The sequence below is a fragment of the Cotesia glomerata genome, linkage group LG7 (genome assembly GCF_020080835.1).
Source record: "Cotesia glomerata isolate CgM1 linkage group LG7, MPM_Cglom_v2.3, whole genome shotgun sequence".
In the NCBI taxonomy this organism is placed as follows: Eukaryota; Metazoa; Arthropoda; class Insecta; order Hymenoptera; family Braconidae; genus Cotesia; species Cotesia glomerata.
In genome coordinates, this window is record NC_058164.1 from 21,950,339 (window position 1) to 21,975,123 (window position 24,785).

At 27.8% G+C, this 24,785-nt stretch overlaps 3 protein-coding genes across 5 annotated transcripts; 1 reads left to right on the forward strand and 2 right to left on the reverse strand.

Moving 5' to 3' along the window:
• The first annotated feature begins 1,607 nt into the window (after positions 1 to 1,607).
• LOC123268719 (cytochrome c oxidase copper chaperone) lies at positions 1,608 to 3,605 on the forward strand. Its single transcript, XM_044734048.1, has 2 exons — positions 1,608 to 1,889; positions 3,241 to 3,605. Exons 1-2 carry the CDS (start codon positions 1,768 to 1,770, stop codon positions 3,323 to 3,325), a joined length of 207 nt encoding a protein of 68 aa, XP_044589983.1. The 5' UTR covers positions 1,608 to 1,767; the 3' UTR covers positions 3,326 to 3,605.
• Positions 3,606 to 4,500: 895 nt separating this feature from the next.
• On the reverse strand, positions 4,501 to 16,279 carry LOC123268666 (zinc finger-containing ubiquitin peptidase 1-like). 3 transcript variants are annotated; one of them, XM_044733964.1, is made up of 7 exons: positions 16,261 to 16,279; positions 15,926 to 16,048; positions 15,352 to 15,599; positions 11,966 to 12,243; positions 9,550 to 9,850; positions 6,950 to 8,135; positions 4,501 to 5,150 (listed from the first exon to the last, which is right to left on the reverse strand). In XM_044733964.1, exons 3-7 carry the CDS (start codon positions 15,555 to 15,557, stop codon positions 5,106 to 5,108), a joined length of 2,016 nt encoding a protein of 671 aa, XP_044589899.1. In that variant the 5' UTR covers positions 15,558 to 15,599; positions 15,926 to 16,048; positions 16,261 to 16,279; the 3' UTR covers positions 4,501 to 5,105. The 3 variants fall into 3 exon arrangements, with proteins under 3 accessions (XP_044589899.1, XP_044589900.1, XP_044589901.1); XM_044733965.1 differs by lacking the exon at positions 16,261 to 16,279 and having other exon boundaries at positions 15,352 to 15,619; positions 15,926 to 16,249; XM_044733966.1 differs by lacking the exons at positions 15,352 to 15,599; positions 15,926 to 16,048; positions 16,261 to 16,279 and adding an exon at positions 12,458 to 12,511.
• Positions 16,280 to 21,534: 5,255 nt separating this feature from the next.
• LOC123269751 lies at positions 21,535 to 21,933 on the reverse strand. Its single transcript, XM_044735587.1, has one exon. The coding sequence runs from the start codon at positions 21,931 to 21,933 to the stop codon at positions 21,535 to 21,537; it is 399 nt and encodes a 132-aa protein (XP_044591522.1).
• Positions 21,934 to 24,785: the final 2,852 nt, after the last annotated feature.

The window sequence follows — 24,785 nt, forward strand, 5'->3', positions numbered from 1 at the left end:
GATTTATTTGTTACAATTCTTTTGGTAGAAAAATTCTTAAAATTATCAAATAGGGTAAAAGACCCCATTAATGACGGGGACCCCATTACTGACACTTTCTTTGATTTTGCTACTTATTCAATTAATGAAATCATTAATTTTAATAATGAATATATTATTTTTAATCTTTAAGACCTTTAGATCAAAAAAATTTTTAATTTTTATTCCAAGTAGAACATTTTTTCATTGAAAGAAAAAGTGTCACTAATAGGGGTTAAAGGTGCCATTAATGGGGTCTTTTACCTTATCTGCTAAATTAATTTTTATATTGTTTTATGATACTGAAATCACCAGATATCTCACAATCTTTTATTTATTTATTTATTTATTTATTTATTTACTAATCATGGAGATAATTCTCCTTTTGACCACAAATCCAAATAATTACAAAATTGTTGAAAATACATAAGTAGTAAGAAACTGATATAATAATAATAACAATAATAATAAAATTATAAACAAAGTAATATTAGTGCAAAAGTAGCAAGTAATCACAGACATTTTCTTCGCATTCAAAATCAAAATCAGGTTTACAATCAAGTAAATCATACTGACTCTTTTATAATTCTAACAAATACAAATAACATTTATGACGGAAATCATCTAGAGTCTCAGCTGATGTAATAACAACTGGTAGATATCTATTAAAAATTAATTAAAAAAATATAAGGTAAAAGACCCAGTTATTGACACTAGCCCAGTTGTTTGACACTTGCAATTTTATTCTAATTAAAAAAATTAAATGTTCTCAAAAAACCAATTTTCTTAATATTTATGATTCAAAAATTATATTTATTAATTTCTCAGAGTTAATTTGTTTTTTTTAATTAAAATGAAATTACATGTGTCAATAACTAGGCCAGTGTCAATAACTGGGTCTTTCATTTTATATTTTAAAAAAATTTACATTTGTGATTTTTTATTAATTTCTAGATGTGAAATTTTTTTATTCAAATTTTTTGAAAACTATTTAGTTGTTTAAAAATCTAAAAAATTGAAAAATATCTTAATTTCATAATATTAAAATTAGAAGACTTTAAAAAGTTATTTTTATTTTTTTTCATTAATTGAATTAGAATTAAAAAAAATTGATAGTTTTTTAAATTTTCTAAAAGTGGAACTCTTTTTTTTTGTGATGAATTTTTTATAAAAAACAATTGTCGGATGTCTGCTAATTTTATTTTAAGTTTAATTTGAGTATCACATTTTTTTATGACATTAAATTTAGCTGTCACTTAACAATTTTTTAATTTTCTTTAACAAACAAATTTCTTCCAAAAAATTATTTTCAAAAAATTAAATTTTCAATTTATTAAAATTTCTACGTGTCAATTTTTTTTATAATTTTGTTTTTGCCATAATTTATTTGTTAAAAAAATTATCAAATAACTGCTAAATTAATTTTCATTTCTTTGTAACTAAATTTAGAATATTTTTATATCAAAATTTAAAAATAATAGAGTATAATTCAACATCAGTGTCACTTATCACTCTCACCACACGCTTCCATTTTTATCCAAAGAATTAGTTCGGCCATTAAAATATTCAAAAATAGTTACAACTTTAAACCCTAGACGGACTTTTTTTGAACTGCGCGCTCTAACTCCATTCGATATATCGAGTTATAGTTATTTAACCTCCAAGTTCACGCATTCAAGTGCATTCAAGGAATCACTGAATTTTATTATATATATTATTAAAAGCTCCAAATAACAATTAATAAAAAAAATGGGTAATTCTGCTGCGAAAACTGAAGTTAATGTGACAGAAGTTAGTGATAAACCTAAAGATGACAAGAAATTAAAACCTTGCTGTGCCTGTCCGGAGACAAAACAAATCCGTGATAAATGGTAAGTTGTTTTTTATTATAATAATTTATTAATTTTTTTTTTTTTTAATTACTAATTTTCTACCTTTTATATTATACAGATTTAATTACCGTTCATAACAGTTTTATTTTATTTCCTAGATTAAAAATTAAAAAAGTAATCTAACCTGTAACATGATGCAACAATTACTAAAAATGACATAAATCTGATGATTTTTTATTTAAAAAACGATTAATGTAAAGAAATATTGTGATAGTTCGCAAATAAGAAGAATTTCGAGATCTTGTAAAAACTTTTTTTAAATATTTGATAATAACATTAAAATTAGATGAAAATTAAATTAGCTGACATCGGAAATTTTTTTATAGAAAAAATTTGACATGTAGAAAATTTGAAAAATTCTGCATCCAATTTTTAAAAAATATTTTTATATTTATAATTTTTATTGATTCAAAAAATCAAAAATTTTTAATTGTCCGCTAAATTTAGTGTCATTAAAATAAGCAGTCATCTGATTATTTTTTAATTTTATCTAACAAACATATTTGTTCCAAAAAATAATTTTAAAAAATTGCATTTTTAATTTTTTAAAATTTCGGTCAATTTTTTTTATGCCATTTGTCACAAAAATTCATTAAATTGTTAAATATCTCCTAAATTAATTTTCATTATTTTATAATAGTAGTTTGTTTAATAAACAACTAAAAAATTTTCATCTGTTACTTTCCATTTTTTTGTAATTAATCGCAAAGATATATAAAAATTTTATACCGAAAATTGCAGACGTCTGAAACTTTTTTATTTAAAAAATAATTAAAAGATTGTGAAAACAAATTTTTTAAAAAATTTCAAGAAACCTCTGCTTGCATAAATTATTTTTTTTATTTTCCGTTTTCTGAATATTTAATTAGCTTAGAAATTTTAACGACAAAAAATCCAGCAATTAAATGACGACTTGAAGTCAACTTCATTAATACAAACTTATCAATTAACGAAATTTTCTTCAATATAAAAGTAGTAGTAGGTTTTAAGAATTGTTTATGTGATGATTGTAAAAATAAACTTAAAAATTGTTTAATTATTCCAAATATAAGTTCTTCAAAATGTTTCATAAAATTTTTGTCTTGTAAATTATTGTAAAATTTTTAAAAAGTTATTTTGTCTAATTTTACTTTCATAATATTTTTTTTATAAATGAAATGTTAATTAATAATTATTTAAAATTATACTTGTATTTTTTGTTATATTTCTTCTGCTATTTTCAGTAGTTAATAAATAATAAAAATAATAATACTTTTTTGAAAATATAATTTAATTAAATTAATATTTATTATTAATATTACTCAATAATCTCTTTTTTTATTTTTTTCAGTATAATCGAAAAAGGTGAATCCGAATGTGGACATTTAATAGAAGCACACAAGGCTTGTATGCGTTACTATGGATTTAATATATAAATTAATGTAAATAGTAATTTACCACCTAATTAATAAATAATGGAGTACTTAGTTTAATTAAAAAACCTCTAAATTAAATTTATGTTACCAACTAGAAATATTTTAATTTATAAGAACACTAAGTGATCAAATTTGTTAATTAAATTAACTTCAAAAATGTTTTGCTTACAAATACTCCAGATGTGAAGATGCTGTTAATTTATCTCCTAATAAATAAGTAACTAAAATAAAGTTAACTTGTAATATACAACAAAATAAATAATCACAATCGTCTAACAAAGCATAAATTTTTATTGATGACAATGATTTATTTTTTTAAGTTAAGTCAATTACATAAAATAAATTATACTTAATTAATAAACTAATATAATTATAAATAAGTGCTTCTATGAAGCGATTGCAATTTTTTTTGTCTAATTTAACATTTAATGTAAATAGAAAAACTTAACATTCATCACGTTTTTTTGTCCAGTATCATCACAGACGTACAATAAATAAAATTAATAATTAATCAATATTAATAATTACTAAATTTAATCGATAATTTTAAATTCAATTTTCAACAGTCTATTCAATATAATTTTATTTATTAAATAAATTGATGAACTGTGATGAGATAAAGAAGCTTTAGTTAGATAAATAATTTATTAGTGATAATTTATATATATATTTTTTTAAACTTATTTATTTATTGATTAATTATGATTTTCACAGCAAATTTACGTGGTCTTACAGACTATAAAGGTCAATTGTGATTTAATGTTTTTATTTTTATTTTTAAACTTTATTTTGTTATTAAATATACTCTTTAATTTATTTATTATTAATTGTTAGTATGAAAGTATAATTTTACATTTATTTTTTTTAACTGTCAGATAATTCGTGATTTTTTTTTTTTTTTTTTTTCGTGAGGTAACGTGCACTTGTCTATTTTTTTTAATTGATTAAATTAGTTAGTTATTACTTAATTATTTATTAAACTTATTGTAATTAATTAGTAATTAAAATCCAAATAAGTGTAATTTATCGTGTCGGTAATATTAAAAAAATTTATTTATTTTTAATTTATTCAATATAATAAAACAATGATTTTTAATAAGTTCACAATTATTTATCTCAAAATTTGTTAACATAAATTTGTTAAATATTTTTAAAATCTAAAGGCACACATCCGCGTTTTTTTTTGCTCTCATTTTTTGACAATTAATTCACAGAATTATCTTAAATTAAACTAACAAAAATTATTTATAAATTCATCAACTCAATACTAATTGTTTAATATTAGAGACACGATTTATTATGCATTGAAATATCAGCATTTAAATTTTTGTAAACCTGAGACTAAAATTAGTGACAAACACTGGATTGACATAATTATTGACTAATATTTATTTTTATTATTTACCAGTTACTATTACTTAATTAACCATAAAATACTGACTGTCAATTGATTCCTAATGATAAAAAGTTGATAAAGAATCAGAAGAAATAAAAATAAAATTAAAAAAAAAGAGTCAATTTGTTAAAAAAAATTCACGAAGTCCAGCATCAGTGATGATAATAAAAACCTATAATACGAATTTAAAAAATTATAACATTGAGCAGTAGCTTTTTTATATAAATGGACAGAAGTGATAGCATTATTTGTTAATTAATCAATGGTCTAGATTAATTGATCAATTAACGAATGCGTTCTTACAATAAAAAATTGAAATTTATAAATCCTTCCAGTAAAAATAATTATCATAATAGTAATTATTTTGATAATTTCTGCTAATTCTCACCTATCTTGGGGGATTCGTGTTGTTCTCAGTACTTTACTCATCTGAAATGAAAAAAAAAAAAATTATTTAAAATTACGAGTTGAAATTTAAAAAATTATTTAAAAATTGAAAAACTTTTTTTCTTAAAGTTACTGTCGAATTATAATTGAGATAATTTTTTATTTAATAATAGAAATTTTATAATAGTAATAATAAAATTATTATAATTAGCAATTTAGAGTGACCATGTTACTGCCGAGAATTAATTTAAAAAAATATATTATAAAACCAACTTATTATTTTAAACTATTTCAAAAACATAAAATAAAAAATTAAAAATCACAAAAACATTATACAAAATTTTAAAAAACCACAAATTTATATCTAGACTTTTTTTACGATACCAAATTTCACTAAAAAAATCGCTTTTAAAAAAAAATGCCCATTGCAAAATTGTCTATAATCTCTTAACTGTATAAATAATAATCGTTGAATCTAGAAATTTTTTTTAATTTATATTAATTCTATTCCAACTAAAAAGTTTGTTTAATTCAAAGTTCTTTTTTTTTTTTTTAGTGAAAAAACTTTTCATTTCTTGTCAAATCAATTTTTTCAATTAAAAAAAATATAAAAAAGACACCATTCGGCCACACCTGACATGGATAAGTAGATTTCTTGTCTGCATATTTAAAAAAACGCGTTTATTAATAGGCAATAATGTCCTAAAATTTATCTTTTATTATATTTTTGCAAATAACGATATGAGGCCGACTGCAATAAATAGATATTCAAAGACATCTACCTAAAAAATAGGGATTTATAACAGATGAAAGTCATTTGATGATAAAAGCTAAAAGTTAATTTATTCTTTATTTCTTTTTAATTTTCCTAATTACGAAATAAATTTAAAAAAATATCAAAAGTCGATGAATAATAACTCAAATTGAAAATAATCATGTGAACTTTAAAATAAATTTAGTAGATTTAAGCCAACTTTTACGGCTTAAAAATTATTTATAGAAAAAGGGCCGAAATACGTTTATTGAAAAATTTTTTCAAATTTTCAAAATCACTGAATTAATTAAAAAAATCATCAAAACTAGACGGATAATAGCTTAAATTTAAGTTAATTAAATGAAGTTTAAGATAAACTTAACAGATTTCATCTATCTTTTACAACTGAAAAATTATTTTCATAAAATACATATACAAAATTCAAAGTTTTCAAAAAAATAAAAAAAATTTTCGAACACCCATAACTCGTAAACTAACCGGCCGATTTTGCTCATCTTCGAACTTGATTTCACTATTGATTCACAAAATAAGCCCACAAAATTTCATAAAGATCGGTTGAGAACTGTGGACGCAATCCTGCCGACAATGCGCGTTACAACATATATACATAAATAGATATATAAACTTTTGAGCCAATGCCATTTTTCGGCTGATTGTTATTAAATATGTTCTAGATGTTATTTTCTCTCGTTGTCTTAATTTTTATAAGAATCTGGACGTCCAGTTTTGTGAAATAAAATAGTTTTTGATTTTCCATAAGGATCAATGGTTAAGGCAAAAATATGTAAATATTATTATCTTTTTTTCAGGACTTGCCAGGCTTCCAAAAATTTTACTGCTTAATTATGATATTATAAAGTACCAATATGCCAAATTTCATTAAATTCTGAACGTCAATTCTAAAACCGGTAGTACTACCTTAAATGAAACATGACAAAATTTTCTTAAAATTACGCCATGAAACCAGCTACAATAGATAGATTTCTAAAGAAATTTACCTAAAAAAATAATTCCACAGTAACATTAAAAAAATTAAATTTTCCCTCACATTAAGAAAAAAAAATACCTGATAGCGAGATTCATTTTCCATAGTTCCAACGACAGCAACAATCTGATACTGTCTAGCCTTCATGGCAGCGGTAGACTTCCTGATCAACCGCATAGCACCAGGCGCACTGCTCGTGCTATTAAACTGTCCCATCTGGACGGGAGTGTGACTAGGATCCAGGACGAGCATAGTAATAGAGCCATCTCTCAATTGTTCAACCCCCATGATAGTCCTGCTGTGTCCCTGGTGCTGAAGATATAGCGGTGGCTTGAACTCGTCATTCCTCTGAAAGTACTGAAGAACCCACTGGAACATCTCCGGGTGGCTTCCATCAGGAGAAGTTGGCCGATGAAAGTCCACGAGCTGGCAGCGTATCCTGAGACTGGACAGCAACGTGACGACTTCAGTGGCTCCGATCCACTTTCTGGTGTTGACGAGCTTTCCTCCAAGCTGCTCAGCACCTTGAACGTCGAAGCCGAGCGACCAGGCCCACTCAATCATCCTCTGGAGCCTCGATATCGAGGGCATGGAGCTGCGCATAGGATTTGCCGTAGAACCGGCGGCTACTGAGCTCCAGGCGCGGTACACCAGCTCGTTGAAGCCAGTGTGCTGCAGCAGGGAAGAAATCAGCATCTGGGTATTTCTGTACCCGCAGCCCCAGCCCTTGTCTCCGTAGGTAGAGGCATAGTGGTCCACTGTTGAACACATCCAGGTGTTGATAACGTTGTGGCAAGCTTGGGAGACTGCTCGTACGCGCGAAACCAGTCCGCGGGTGCACGAACTCCCGTCATCAATCCCGTTGTTCTCCGCAGCTTTCAGCTCTATCTGCCGCTCGTAGTAATCAGCAACAGTCATCTCTCCAGCGTAGACCGCGCGCTGCATGTTTGTTACACTTTGCTCCCGGAAGTTCCCCTGATTGTCCATTCCGTACTGAGCTCGGAGCATCTCAAATTCCCTTTGCTCTCGCAGTTTTCTAACCTCCTTCTCCCGGCGTTCCATGTCCCGGGCCAGCATCCGGTCGCTTGATGTCAGAGAACTGTCTGCGACGTCTATCGGCGAGGGTGTGCTGCTTTTCTTTGCAAAGTGCTCTTCTATGTGGACGGTTAGCTCTTCGTTTGTGCGGAAAGACGTGCTCAGACACACTGGACATGCTGGTGGCTCGTTTGATGACACCTCTGGGGTTGATGTCGTACCTTTTGCTGGACTGAAATTTTTTTTATTATTAATTTAAAGCTTTTTTTATTACTAGTAATGGATTGAAAAAAATATAAATTTTTTTTTTTTTTAACTAATGTTTATCGTGCTTGTAATTACTTCATGGGAAATATATTAATATTATAATCTATATTGTTAAGAGAATAAGAAAAATTTTGTTTCCAGGATAGTCATATGATAAAATCGGTTTTTTTAGTGAAATTTAGTGTCATTGCAAAGATCTTGATTTGAATTTGTGCCTTTTTAAGATTTTATATCATTCTCACCAATAGTCAATTTATGGTGATAAGTATTTAGGCTGCATTCGAAAGTTCTCTATCTCTAGGTACATAATTAAGAAATGACCTTGTATCTTGAGAACTATTGACATTTTTAAAGATATAAGATTATCCCGATGTTACTCATCGAGACCTTTCATTTGAGTAACCACATCAATTTTTCATATATTTTATATATTTATATATTTCACAAATACCATATATATAAAATATATAAAAAATGCCATGTGAATACTTAAATGAAAGGTCTCGATGAATGTAACATCGAAATAAGTTTATATCTTAAAAAATGTCATTAATTAAGAAATGGAATTGTACTTTGTCTACTGATGGTATTTTCAAAGATATAAGCTCATCCTGACATTACACTCATCGAGACCTTTCATTTGAGTACCCACATCAATTTTTCATATGATTATATATATTATAGGTATGTATATATGAAAAATATATCAAAAATGCATGTGGATACTCAAATGAAAGCTCTTGATAAGTGTAACATCAGGATGAGCTTATATCTTTAAAAAAGTCAATATTTAAGAAAATACAGTGCAATTTAACAAAATTCATTATTTAATATAGCAAAATTTTATTTATTTATAGTTTTCAAGTCATGGTAGTCACATAGTGACTGCAAGATTGCTAATTAATATTATTATTATTATTATTATTATGATTTTTCTTAAATAAAAAATCATGAACAAATATTCAATTCTAAAAATAAAACAATTTTTTATAAATAAATTTTTATGATGATATTTTTTTTCTATTATATCTGCTAATAAAATTAGTTTCAAAAGATTACAAAAATTTTCTAATTTTATCAATAATTTTGTTAGATTAATCTGGAATTTGATTTATTTATTTATTTTTATAATAAAATCCTGCTTTTTTATTTTAACGTGTTTTCGTCTTGTGATTTTTAGAATATTATGTTGTTAAAAATAATAATAAAAAACTGAATTTTCAATCATATGTGTACAAAAATTATTAAATTTAAAAAATAGATTTTAAACGTTTAAAATAAATTTTTTTTTCGTAGACTCGATATTTAATTTAAATACATGTCTGTATATTAAAATGTTACTAAATAAAAACATTTTTTTAACTGTTATTAAACATTACCTGAGAATATCTTTGTGCTCTATGTTGACATGCAATTCAAGGTCTGATGGGTTGGGAAACGATGTTACACACAGAGGACAATTGTATGAGCCATCACGAGTAGGCGGTGACTCTGGAGGAAATGATGGTGAAGTGAGATCAAAGTGCTGTCGGTTAATATGCTCTTCTAGTTTTGAGGGATTGTCGGAACTAAATGGACACATCGGACACTCCTGAACACGGGGCTTTGGCGTCGCGTATGAACGTAATTGTAAATTTAAGCTCGTACGAAGTGGTGAACCGTGTCCTGCTGAGTGTTCACCTGCAGTAATTAAAAAAATTTTTTAGTTTCATAAAAATATATCTGTAATACTGAAGACATTAATTGGTATTAAGAATATTGAAAAAAAAAAAACTAATTAATAATTATTAATTAAAATTCTTACTTTAAATAATTTTCAATCAATATTATTTTTTAGACTTAAAAAATAAGTTACTTTTAGTATTAAATATTAAAAAAAAATTAGATTTATATTTTTTAAATTCTTATGGTAGAGTAGCCGACATGTCTTAGGAAGGTTCTGGGTTCAAATCCCAGTCCGAGCTATCTAATAATTTTTTCTCGCATATTCTATAAACTCACATTAATATGATCCTCTCCACATTCCTTTCTCAATCCTTTCCTACCAATATCCTGTTACGTGATTGTGGAACGCTTCACGTAATAATTACCGTAACTCCTATTCTTTCCCGCTTCACAGCATTATTTATATTTGTAAAAATTAGATTTTTTTTTTAATTCTTATGAATGAACTTTTTTTTGTCAAGCTTTAAAAAATTTTTAATAGATACCTTTGATATTTTTAGTGTTATGAATTTTAATAATACTTTAATTAACATCTGGCAATTTTTTTTTTTTTTTTTTTTTAAGAAATGAGCAATTGTAAGTTGTTTGAAAAGTCTGTATTTAATTAAACTGTTTGTGTATTTAATATTTTTTTTTTTTTGAAGTGTTAGGGGAAAAAAAAATCAATAGCTATAGTGTTAAAAAATTTGGAATTATAAACATCTTTGATGATATTGAAGTGAGCTGACAAATGTCAATTTTTTCAATTTTTATAACAAATCAATTACACTAAAAAAAATGCTTTAAAAAATTTTCACTAATAATCTATATTATTAAGAGAGTAAGAAAAAATTTGTCTCCAGGATAGTCATATGATAAAATCCGTTTTTTTAGTGAAATTTAGCGTAATTGAAAAAGTCTTGACTTGAATTTGTGCCTTTTCAAAGTTTTATATCATTCTCATCAATAGTTAATTTATAATGATAGGTATTTAGGCTGCATTTGAAAATACTCTAGCTCTAGCTACATTATAAAAAAATGACCTTGTATCTTGTGAACTATTGAGATTTTCAAAGAAATAAGCTCACCCCGACATTACACTCATCAAGAGTTTTCATTTGAGTACCCACATCAATTTTTCATATATTTATATATATTATATATATGTATATATGAAAAATATATCAAAATACATGTGGGTACTCAAATGAAAGCTCTTGATGAGTGTAACATCGGGATGAGTTTATATCTTAAAAAACGTCAATAATTAAGAAAGTACAGTGCAATTTAACAGATATCTTGTGAACTATTGACATTTTTAAAGATATAAGCTCACCCGGATATTACATTCATCGAGAGCTTTCATTTGAGTACCCACATCAATTTTTCATATATTTATATAAATTATATATATATATGTATATATGAAAAATATATTAAAATGCATGTGGGTACTCAAATGAAAGCTCTTGATAATTGTAACATTAAGATGAGCTTATATCTTTATAAATGTCCATAGTTAAGAAAGTACAGTACTGTTTAACAAAAGTCAATATATAATTACCAAAAATTTTATTTATTATAGTGCGCAATTCTTGGCAGTCACATAGTGACTGCAGGTTGTTAGTTTTTTTTAATTTTCACATATGGAATTTTTTAATTAAATTTTTTTCATAATAATTTCATTGCTATAAAATTATAAAAAAATTTCTAATGGCTCTGTCAACTTCAGTGTCATACATATTTGTCAATATTTTTGTCTTCAGTATTGAATATTTAGTTGAAAAATAATAATACTACAATCATCAGAAGTTTGATTATTTTTTTTGGACAAATAAATTATCAAAAAAAAAAAAAAAATTGTCAATGAAATTTTTGACAATAATTTTTTTAGTTTCAATTTAAATTAAAAAAAATGATCAGATGTTTGATAATTTCAGAATCATTATAAAATAAATTTTTGATCAAATAAATTATCAAAAAAAAAATTGGTTATAAAATTTTTTACAATAACTTTTTTAGTTTAAATTTAAATTTAAAAAAAATGATCAGATGCCTGAAAATTTTAAAATAATTATAAAATAAAGTTACCATTAATGCTACTAGCTGGAGTATTATTATTATTAATATTATTGACATTAGACGTTGACGAATGATTTTTAGGAGAATCATTCGATGAGGATGATTTATAATTACAACTCGAAGATTCTCCATTCCTTGCAGACGACTCGCTCCAACCGTTAAGCATATGCGGGCGAGTAAACAGCGAAGATGAGGAGGACGATAAATCTTGTGACTCTTCTTCTTTTATCGAGTCATCCATTAGGGAATCATCGTCAATAAACGCCATCATGTCATTCTCCGGAGTGCTAAAACAAGAACACATTTGAATAATTAATTAATTAATCCAATTACGTAACGGAGTGCTAAATAATTCATATCTATTTTTTTTATTTACTGTCACTGTGATTTATTATTTTTTATCTTAAATCCTAATATTTGGTAAGAACACAATATATATTATCATCGTTAATTTTTCACACTTGTCAGAATTATCATTTATTTAAATTATTTTTCAATTACCGTTTACGCTTTTTACTGCATCCGATTTGATTTTTTATCGTCATTATTGATTTTATTTATTTTTTTTATACCCGGATAAAAATTTACAAATTTAAAAGAAATTATCACTTTTATAAGAGTTATTAAAAATTTTTTTTGTACATTAATTTATTTTATTGTCTGTTGATAAATAAAAATTTTAATAATTAGAACGCACAATTTGTGAGTACATATTGAATGTTAGGCTTGGGGATTTTAGGTTAATGTGTAACGTTTTTTTTTACAAAAAAAATTGTGCCAAACGCACAGCTGTCAGAAGAACTAAGATATGTTTTTTTTTCCGCGCCAAAATTTGAAAAGTTCAATTTCTAAATTTTGTTGAGTAATTTTTTTTTTTTTCATAAGTTAAAAATTATCAATCCAAAAATTTTTATAAAAAATTAACATGACATTATTAAAGTTAGCAGCCACTAAAGAATTTTTTAATTTTTTTAACAAACAAATTTGTTCAAAAAAACTACTTTTAAAAAATTGTATTTTTTATTTTTTTAAATTTCTACATGTCAATTTTTTTTTCTAATTTTTTTTGCCATAATTTATTAAAAAAAAAAATTCTAAAAATTATTAAATATCTACTAAATTTATTTTCATAAAATTAACTCTCGCTAAAATAATAATTATGTAATTTTTAAAAATTTTCAAAAGTTTTATAAAAAATTAAATTTATTCACAAAATAACGAGTTAATTTTATAAAAATTTATTTGCGCAAAATTTTTTTTTTTAAATTAAAAATTAAAATCTTTAATTCTTAGGCATACGATTTTTTAAAATGTTAAAATTGTAATTATCAAAAAAATTATATAAGTTTAAGTGTACTTCAATAATTACATAAATTTTAAGATAAAATTACGTACGAAATATTTAACGAATATAATTTAGAAGGATAACATTTTTTTTCAAACTAAAAAATATTTTTTCTAATAATCCATTTGTTTCTCTATTTGCACTCATTAAGAGACACCGTGCTATTTTTGTTGCATTTGTACAGTAAATAAAAACTTAAAAAAATTAAAAACAAAAAGCGCTCTGCTAATAAATAGATTTATAAATGATTTATTGCATGCCAGAGCATTTCTTTGAAAAATTTTATTTGTTTAGAGGAAATTTACCTGCAATGCTAGGGAAGATTTCTCAAAACAAGAATTTTTGAAGAAACTATTCTGCTTAAAAAAAATATTTATTTATTTCACTTTTTTATAAATATTTTTCTGAATAAGGAATATTTCTTCCTTGATGTAAAACTGAGAAATAAATTAAGACTTAAAAGATTTATTGTTAAAAAATTTCAAAGTTTTTTTCATTGAAAATAATTTATTTAGAGTTAATTTGACATCTAACTGCCACATATTGCTTGGGCTTATAACATTGAATTAAAATTTATAAATTTATCAGGAAATGACAAGCTAATAAATGAGTATAAATAAATTTAACTCAGTGTAAATTTATAAAGTTAAATCTTAAGGGAAAATAATTAATACGAAAAAAGATAAAATTCATACACTAAAAAAAAAAAAATTAACTTGAATCAAAAGGAAAATTCTTGAACTAAAACTAAGAAAGAAGATTCGTTAATCAAGATCAAAAATTCTTAAAATAAGACAAATTTCTTAGTTTAAAAATTTTTCTACTTAAATTAAGAAGATAAAACTCTAAATAAAAAGTATATACATCAAACCATTTCAATTTTTTTTCTAATCAAAGTACAAAAATTCGCTAGCTTTATTTTTTTTTAGTAGATTTCATAGAAATCTAACTATTGCATTGGTCCTCATGACGGAACTTTTGAAAAATTTTGCTATATTTCGACTCAGCTTGTCAAGCGGATTCAGAAAATGCACATGGTGCACTTAAATTCACTTAAATTCAAAAGTTTATACATGTATGTATTTATATATATATATATATATATATATATATATATATATATATATATATATATATATATATATATATATATATATATATATATATATATAAACGATATAATCGGCATTGTCTCTTCTCTAACTTCCGTAATTCTATACGGATCTCACTAAAACGTAACATACTTATTTTTAGGACGATTTCCGAGGTTAAGTTCTAAGATGAGCCAAATCTATCGATTAGTTTAGAAATGAGAGCAATTCAAAAATTTTCAAAAATCGCAAAAAATTTTCACTTTTACCTTATTTCCGTGCAATAACAATGGAACGCGACATCCTATCGGATTTCTGCAAATTGCATTTGAAAGTTTATTTAATAAGCTTCAATTTGTGTACTTATTTATTTCTCCAAATTAAATAGTTTAGGAATAATAGCAATTCAAAAATTTTCAAAAATCGCAAAAATTTTCACTTTCACCGTATTTTCGTGCAATTACAATTGAACGCGATATCTTATCAAAATTCTATAAATGGCATCTGAAAGCTTATTAAATAAGCTTTAATTTGTGTACCTCATTATCAGTCTAGGCCAAAAATCAGCTGCTATCTCAGACAGATTTAATGAAATTTTACTTTTGCGTTCGTTTTGACGTCTTTGTTGTTTAATCAAACAGAAATTTATTTTTTTTTTGTATGCAACCCTAGTAGTATTTTTATTATTCACCATGAAATCTACTTTAATTTCGGCTGCCGAATGGCCTTTTTAAATTAAAATCGATGCAATTATCGTTATTATTGCTATTATAATCATTAAACATTAGTAAAATTAAAAAAAAAAACATTATTGAACAATTTGATCTCTAAAATTTTAACAAACTGCATGATATTGTTATGATTCCTTTTAAAAAAAAAAGTCAGTTTTTTAAGACAAGTTATAATTTTCTGCAGTAATTAAAATAAAAATAAAAATATAAATGTTTGTTAACAATTACCTGGGAGTCAAATAATCCAAATGCGCACTATTAACGTGTACAAGCATCTCAGCAGGAGATATTTCACCCAGGTCGCAAAAAGGACAACTGGCAGCACCCTGAAGATGATATAGGACCATGTGAGATCGCATTTCTTCATCGTTAAACCCCTCGAGGCCACAAATCTCACACGTGTATGTCATTTCCGGTGCTTTACACGTCGCCATATTTATTATAATGTTATCTCCCTATTTATTTATAATTTGTTCCTATTGTTGACAGAAAAACACTGTTTAAAACACCAGTTTTTGTTAGTTCTAATTTAATTTCTGTTAAAAATAGCTTAAATCAATAACAAAATAATTAAAAATGACTAATTTATTAAACTATTTTTTAATCTTTAAAATCTTGGCAGACGAGCTTTAATCGATTGTTTAAGTGGTGCAAGTCAAAAAATAATCGATTAAAATATCTGGGTTGAATATTGCTAATTTATAAAAATTCATAAATATCTGTGCGTAAAAGAAGAAATAAAAAAATTAAACTTTAAAAAGAATATTTATAAAAATTGGAAATGATTCCAAGCGAAAATTACGTGTACGGTTGCTAAGTTGAATTGACCCATTTATACGGAGACTCCAGGTCAAACTGTCATTCACTTCACTTTAACTAATTTTGTTATTCTGTTTCAGCGCAAATTTTAATAAAGATGATTAAACTATAAATAAATAGTTGGATGTTTATTGACACAAGATATAAAAAAAAGACTATTTTTGAAATGTCTATTGAAAGTGGAGCTATCGATGCGACTTAAAGGCGTCCGTGTTGGCTCAAAAGAACCGACACGGCGCCTTCCTCGACCCCATATGACAGATTATATCACCCCCGCGTTGGTACTTCCGCGAGTTGCCGAGTTCGACTTCGACCTACCCTCACATAACTCCTCTGTACATGCATTACACCCAGAGAGTTACTACAGACTACTTTCCAGACTCTCTGTCTCTCCCTTTGTTTCTATTGGTAATTCGTACGAGGGTTGAACAATTTTAGGGGTTGAGCTTTATCATTGATTTACTCCAGGGGTAATACAATTTTTTATCAATGGTTGGAAGAGTAGTTTGAAAACTTGTGAAATTTAGTATTAGTTTTGTTTTCAATATTTAAATAAGATAAATTCACAAGGTTGTAAATTTTTGTGTAGTTCTTGTCGAGTTTCAAAAGCGCTTGATAAATTTCCATACGCTGATAAAGAATTAACTTTATTCATAAAAAGAAAAATAATTTTTGAACCTATATTGAAAATAGGCTATTCGGCAGCCGAAATGGAAATAGATTTTATTAACAGCTATACGTTTATAAATAATAATAAATAAATGAAGTAAATTTTTTAAGAAGAAATATTGAATTAATTGATTCAAGTTATTTTTTTTCAAGGTAATTTTTTTTCACACACACACACACACACACATATGGACATCATTGCATTTCAATTTTCTTAGCGGGAAGTTAAAAATTAGGAAAACGGTTGACCCTGCAGGCAATCCCTGCAACTTCCCGCTAGTTTCATTCTCGGTGCTTGAAATTGCAGTTATGACATTTTTGAGCTCTTCGAGCTCAAAAATACAATTTAAGTGTTATTTCGAGCTCTCCAAGCTCAAAGAGTTAGATGTTCTATGCTTTTGAGCTCTTCAAGCTCAAGTCTGATGAAAATTTAATATTAGAAATTTAATAATAGAAAATTTAATATAAACTACTATTTTTAAAATTTTTAATTCAAATTTCATTACTTTCGAATTAATCAACCGATTTTGACGCGGTTGGCAGCATTCAACGCACTTTTTCAAACCCTATGATTTACTTTTAAACACAAATTGATCAGACCGAAAATTTTGGAGAAATTTGAAAAATTCAATTTTTCCAAATTTTTTCAACAACGATAACTCACGAACCAATTAATCGATTTTGACGTTCTTGTAAAAGATTGACATGACTTTTTGAGTTCTTATAATTATATCATTTCATCAAAAACGATCCGAAAAGAAATGTCAAAAAACTTTTTTTGAAATTTTTCGTTCACGATATCTCTTGAGCTAATCAACCGATTTTGACCGGATTGGCTGGTGACGATCGACTTGGTTTTTCAAGTTTAAAAGCTGAAGTTTTTGGAGTCGATCGATAAAGCCGTTTAAAAGTTATTCCAAAAAAACCACATTGCAAAAAAATTTTTTTTGTATTTTTTGGAGATTTCTCAAAATCTACCAGACCGAATCCGTCTAAATTGTATTCAAAATCTAAGTTTGGCCAAACTCTTTTGAATGGCACCAACTGCGATGAAATCGGTCGAACCGTTCAAAAGTTATAGGAGGTTTACATACTTACACACACATACATACATACAGACATAGTGACACTCTCGCGAGAGTAACCAGGGAAGCTTCCTAAGACCTCAGAACGTCGAGATCTGATATGAATTCGATTTCTGCAAAACGGGGTAAAACCGATAACTTCCCGATTTGTGAAAATTTGTGAAAATTTTCTTAGTGGGAAGTTAAAAATTCTCAAAAATTCGTACATATGAAATGTTCTTATAATAATTTAATTTTTATATTAAGGGGGATGGCCACTGTGAGGATCGAAAAAATAGGTGATTTCCAGGAATTTTTTTGACTGAGATAATAAAGGAATTTGGGAATAGGGTTTTTTTTGTTTTATAAAGTATCCCGAGTTGAAAAAATTAACTTAAATGAACTTAATTGCTATACTAAAACAATTGATTTAAGCTCATGTAAGTTCATTTTTTCGACTCGGGATACATTAAAGATTATTCTTCTAAATTTTTATCAAAAAATATCATGTTGTTACAAAGTTATTAGCATTTTTTTGGAGCACCCAAAAAATTTCCCCCTCCATGATGCGATCTCTAACTCAAAAACGGATTATCTAAAACAAAAAAACGAAAGAGCGTTGTAATCTGCATGAATGTGGTTATCATTGCACGTAGGAGATTTTGAAAATTTGGATTTAAAAAAAAATGGCGACATATTAAAAATTTTTTCGTTTTTTTTTTCCTCATTTTTTTGGATTCAAACAGCCCTAAAAAATCTTAAAAATCAAAATTTCCAAAATCCTCTACGTGCAACTATAGCTACTGAATAGACGAATATGGGGGGAAAAAAAAAGTTGCAAATCGGTTCATATTTATGAAAATTACAGTTCTCATCAGTTCAAAAAAAGTTGCTTCGACAAAAACGCGTTTTCGTCGGAGTGCCGCGCGTGTAAAGTCATTGGACGCGCTGTCACAAAAATGACTACAGGGGAGGGTGGGGCAAGACGGCCCACCTAAGCCGGTTTTTATTTTTTGTGGCTTTCTACTATCAAGTGGATTTACTCTCGTCCAACTTTGACTTAATTCACCGGAATTTTTCCAAGTCCAAATAAAATTTTTTTTTTTTTTTGGGGGCAGATGGCCCATCTCCAAAAAATGATGAAAAAAAAAATTTTTTTTTTTTTCGTGGCAAAGTTGTTTCTCACGTCAAAAATGTTTTTATTTCTCTCCTGGACATCTGCATTCACTTTTATATTACTCAGAAAAACTATTGCTAACATAATACCAATCGTTCCCCTACTTTTACAGAAAAAAAAATTGAGTGAAACCCGAGTAAAAACAGAATTCCGCCGCACCACCGCCGCAACACCGCTGCACGGCTTTTTAAGCGCCGCACCACCGCTGCACTACAGCCGTGACAATTTTGGTTATTTTATAAGTGCCGTATCACCGCCGCACCACCGCTGTGACAAGTAAAGAATTTATCTATTCGCCGCACTACCGCCGCACCAGCGCCGTGACAAGTAAATAAATTTTTATTCGCCGCACCACCGCCGCACCACAGCTGTGACGCGCCCGGGTAAAAATAAAATTATTAATTTTTACGAAAAAATAATAAATTTCGTTCGACCGCCGCACCACCGCTGCACCACCGCTGCACCATACCACTGTTTGATGGTATATACATTGAAATAATATATTCGTTGATCATTCAAATAGCTTAACTAAATTTTTTAAGTTAAGTATGGCTTGCAGTGTAGTTGGCAATGTTCGAGACTTCCATGCAGACGATCCAGGTTCGAATCCCATCACAGTTCAATTTTTAAAATTCTTTCAGAGTATTTCGATAGGCGTACCGCTTCTGTGCAACCCGAGGACGAAATTAAAAATCTACATCAACAATACGACTAAAAAAATCAATAATTTCGCGGTGCTTTGGCCTGATTTAAAAAAAATTTTTTTTTTTAATATTAGGCATTCGATTAAAAGGAGGTTGATCAATAGGTCTTACATAAAGATTTCTAGTCACATTATTTATTAATTAATTATTGCGTGATAAATTAATTATGATACCATTTTTTGTGAAATTGTAGGTATGATTCAGCATTGGTGCGGCGGTGGTGCAGCGGTAGTGCGGCGATGCTAGGGGGAGTAAATTTTTAGCGTGCGGCGTAATAGTCCGCCAAACGGCGGTGGTGCAGCGGTGGTGCGGCGGTCGAACGAAATTTATTATTTTTTCGTAAAAAATAATAATTTCATTTTTACTCGGGAATGATTTTTCCTACAAACCTATTACCAAGTACAGTACCGATAATTACATTTGTGAATATTGTGAGGATTCATTTATAATAACTCTAAATGATATATCTCACTCCCACAGGGGGTTGCGGGGGTGAATGTCAACAATGAAAATTTAAAATTTCCGAGCTATAGCTCCTATAAGGTCCAAATTTGGTAAAAATCTTCTGTATGTGATGGAGAAATGATCTGAGAGCGGATTTTATGACAATCTACTCCCAACATGGATAGCGGGGGTGGGTGTTAACAATGAAAATTGTAAATTTCCGAGCTATAGCTTCTACAGACTCCAAAATTTGGTAGGAGTCTTCTATGTGTGATGTAGAAGTAATCTAAATGAGGATTTTACGACAATACGACCTAAATAAGGATTGCAGGGGTAGATATTAACAATTAAAATTTCAAATTTTCTAGCTATAGTTCCTACAGACTTCAAATTTGGTAGAAATCTTCGTGTATACTTATTTAAATAGAATTTGTAAAAAACATATTAAATTTGTTTTCTATAAAAAATGGATGTAACTAAGATAATTTTAAGTAACAGAAAAATTCGTCGCACTTGAAGGTAGATAAATTTTAACTTCACTTATTTTCTTAGCGGGAAGTTAAAAATACTTCAATTAAATTTCAAGTCTAGATCTAAAAATACAATTCTATAAAGTGCCCAGCGAAGCGGGCGGGTAACAGCTAGTATTATATATAATAATAATTGTCTTGTTGGTTAATGTAACAAATTAATTGAATTCACTACGAATTGTTAATTAATGAAATAACTTATCTTAATAATTGTTATTTTTCTATTAAATAAAAAATTTGTTATTGTTATTTACATTTTCTTCAAATAGTCTATTTTGCCCTAAATCTATCAAATCAGCTGAAAAATATGATTTTTACTTTATTAATCATGATTAGGTCATGAAATTATAAGATAACTTCTTTTTTAGAACTTTTTAGTGGCTTATTTTGCTTTTGTTTTCACGCATAGGGCTAAAATTGCATCAATAACCCGAATTTGTGGTGATTAACAAAAAAATTAGAAAAAAAATAAATTTTTGGTCAATTTTTGAGGTGGGCCGTCTTGCCCCACCCTCCCCTAACTCGGAAAATATTCGGAATTTTGATACCAAACTCTAGATACATATTTTTGAATCTATAAATTTGGATTTAGTAAAATAAAAAAAAAATTTTATTTTTTGAAATTTCACAGTGGCCATCCCCCTTAAATTCTGTAAAATGTCAAATTTGTTGTCATTTTAGTATCAAATATTAATTACTTACAATATTTTGAAGTTTCAATTTAGCAGCATTCAAAAATCAGTGCATGCTTGAGTTTTTTCACTCTTATTTAATCGTCAGTAACAAAATCATTTAAATAAATAGTAGAGCGACTTAAAATAAATAAAAAATAACTATATTTTTATTAGTTCAAAAATGAATTCAAATTTAAAGAAGGTAAAAATTAAAGTTCGTAATTTTTGCATAAAATTTACTTTGAGAGCAACGAAACCTCAAACTAGACGAATTAAATTGTTTTATTTTTCATTTCACAAAAATTACCCTCTGATAAAACTGTAAACTAATTAAACTATTTCATAACGATAATTGACAGTAGGTTCGCATTGAAAATCAGTTTTCATCCTGAGCGCATAAGGTCGAAGATCCCAAACTCTAGCGGAACAAGTTTTGAGCGGGCGTGTTACGTCCAACTTACACTTTTTCCCAAAATCACCTTTAACACAATTGGTTTCACCGACTGCCAAATGAAGGACATACTTGTTCCCGGTAAAAACTTGATGCGTCGCTTTGTAAATTTTCACTAAAATAAGTTCTCTGTCACTTATGTACCTCCTTTTTATGTTTAGAATGGTAGCATCGTTGATTTTTTGGACTCCTGGGTCGTTAATTGGAACTTCTTGCGCAAAGATGTCGTCACTCGATCCAAAAACGGGAAACGCAGTTGGAGTTTTTAATTCTAACATCAACCAAGTTAATTGAAAAATCAAAACAATTTTATATTGTTTCCACATTTTATTATTAATCGCTAATCGTAATTGATCAAAATTACGAATTTAGTAAAAGTAATTTTTACACGGTAAGAAAATTGAAGGAATTTTTACTATTTCACTATCGTAATTTTTATTAAATTAAATAGTAACGGTGGACTATACTTCTCATTCAGTAATTTTTATGATCTACTATTGTAAATTTTATCCTACAAACAAGGCTACCAAGAAACTTAAAAAGTCGAATAATATAGAGCAAATTATACAATATGTGTTTGTAAAATTTACAATTCAACTATTGTAAAAATTGACACAAGATTTTTTTAAAAGAAATTTTAGGGAGGGAGAGAGATAGAAGGTTGGACTAATTGGAACCTATACAGTCACCGAAAAAAGAAATAAGAATCTTCGTCTTATCCGGGGAACCTAGAATTCTTTATTTGGCAGCCAGAGACTCTCCCTCTAGGCTATCCGAGGTAAACTAGCACCCGTTTCCTTAAACATTTACATAAACTCGGAGTCTAGCGTTGTGCACGACCATCGCTCACACTAGTTGAGAAACATTCCAATTCAACTATTGTAAAATTTGTTATAGATCTATTGGAAAGATACAGAGGCAGCACTGGAAATTTTAATCTCTTACTTTTTACAATAGTAAGTTTTAAAATTTTATGAATAAATAGTAAATTTTCTTCTAAAATATTTGAAAATTAATAGTAATAAAAGTATAGTCCAGCTTTACAATAGTTGTATCGTAAATTTTCCCAGAAATTTTTTTCCGTGTACACTGGAGTGGTGTTACAGATTACACTTATCTTCAATCACAATGTGACTTGATCGCGCGATATTATAAACTCTATAAAGTAATAAACGCTTTTAAATTCCACCGGTATTAATATAACTTATCGCTCGTAAGTTGTAAAGGTAAGAAATTAAAAGTGACAGAAAAGTATATTTGATCTTATTTCTTACGTAGTCTTATTAGTACAGATGGATGATTTTTTAATTTAAGAAACAGATATTTAAATTTAATTTAGAATCACATTTGCTTGATGTTATTGCAAAATGTATATTCTTAGCATAATTACTTTTTTTTAGTAAACAACGAATATGAATTATTAAAAAATTGAAGTTTTAAGTACTTTGAAATGCTGTTAATTACTTTCTTATCTTAAATAAATTTAAATATTTCACTTGGTCAATCAAAATGTTTTTTATTAAATTTCTTTTTAACTTTCCACTTTAAAATTTAATAATTTTAAAGTTTTAATTATGCTAATAAATAAAATTTTTTCGTTTCACATCTTTAGACTCGTGGATTTGAAGATATTTGAAAAACATCAACAAGAAAATTATTTTTTCAACTTGATGGCTTTTAATAAACTAATTGGTTAATTTTTTATCGTTTTTTTGGCTTCAAAATTATATTTAGATACTTTAATAAAACATAATTGACAAGAAATGAATTATAAGTGAAACAAATTAATTTTGAATGGCCAGTTAAATTTCAATAGAATAGTGATACCTGTGTAGATTTCTGAGCAGATTCAGTCATTATAGTATTCGTTTCTCTAGGAGTACTAGGGGAGTGAAAACACTATCACTAGTCGGAGACTGAACAAATATTGGTGACACTTGTGAAGAAGGTATTATAAGCGGGGAGGCGGAGGGGTGTGACGAGCGACGGCACCGCGGGCCTCATCGACGGACCGAGCAAGCTATCGCTACCGCGACCGCGTCGACTGCCCGTGCTACGGCATTTATGTATTTAGTTTTAGTTTTGTTTATGAGTTGAATTATTTTGTTAATTATTAATTATTATTGGTTATTATTATTTTTATTTGTTATTAATTAATTATTAATAATCATTGGAAACGACGTTGAAAAGTAAAAAAGGAATTTGTTAGTTCGCCATCGTCGCGATAGATGGCGTCGCTTGTTCGCTCGCAGTAAAAATCGCCGAGCTAATATAAGCGAAACCGCGTCGTGATAATTTTTGTTCTTTCAAAGAACAAAAATAGACTTTATCTGAAATTAATAAGTGATTAAAATATTTCGAATAAATTCGAAATATCCAATTAATAATTAATATCTAAGTCCCAGCGACTATTTAGTATGGGAAAATAATTTTACGAAAATTATTTATTTTGTATGAAGATTATTTTCTAAGTGTCGTGGATGAATTTGTATGGAAATGTATTTTAATTGGAATTTATGAAATCTGTTAAATTGATTGAATGAATTTAAATAAAAACTTAGAAACTTTCGGGAATTTCCCGAAGTTCGACGGCGAGCGATAGGTGGCGATAATTCGCCAATAATTTTCGCTGTTAGTAATAATTTTCGGGTTGGTAAAGCCCGAAAATTATCCGCCGTTGAGCAACCTTTCTCTGGGGTTAATTTCTCGTCTTGAGACTTCTGGCCGAGGAATTAGAAGAGGGTCCACTCTACCTGGTGCGGACTACCACAGGTAAGTGAACTTGATCTCCTACGAGAAAAGGTAACTCTCCACCTGGAGGCCTTCAGCCAAAAGGTGGCAACCACAGCCGATTAGGTGGGGCGAGGTGGATTTTATTCACTCTCCCCTTGGGAAACGCGAAGTAGGGCCTGCGGGGCGGCACTAGTCACCCGTCAGGAATCGGGCACCAGAGAGCCGACGGAAGGGAATTAGCGACGCGTTTTTGTAAACAACGGGAGTATGATATTACCGAAGTCGGTAATGATATTAGTAAACGCCGTGTATGTATAGGTTTTGTTTAATTAATCGCCGTTATTGTAAAATGTATAAATTTAATGTTTTGTTTATTAGAATAAAGAGGTTCTGTTTT

What these genes read in the sequence shown, in the direction of transcription:
- LOC123268719 (XM_044734048.1), top strand. Translation starts at nt 1,768, where the DNA reads ATGGGTAATTCTGCTGCGAAAACTGAAGTTAATGTGACAGAAGTTAGT. An exon ending in AAACAAATCCGTGATAAATG is followed by an intron (nt 1,890 to 3,240) that starts GTAAGTTGTTTT and finishes TATTTTTTTCAG; the next exon opens with TATAATCGAAAAAGGTGAAT.
- LOC123268666 (XM_044733964.1), bottom strand. Translation starts at nt 15,557, where the DNA reads ATGGCGACGTGTAAAGCACCGGAAATGACATACACGTGTGAGATTTGT. An exon ending in TCCAGCTAGTAGCATTAATG is followed by an intron (nt 9,851 to 11,965) that starts GTAACTTTATTT and finishes TAATTACTGCAG; the next exon opens with GTGAACACTCAGCAGGACAC. An exon ending in AAAATGAATCTCGCTATCAG is followed by an intron (nt 5,151 to 6,949) that starts GTATTTTTTTTT and finishes TTTTCATTTCAG; the next exon opens with ATGAGTAAAGTACTGAGAAC.
- LOC123269751 (XM_044735587.1), bottom strand. Translation starts at nt 21,933, where the DNA reads ATGTTAGAATTAAAAACTCCAACTGCGTTTCCCGTTTTTGGATCGAGT.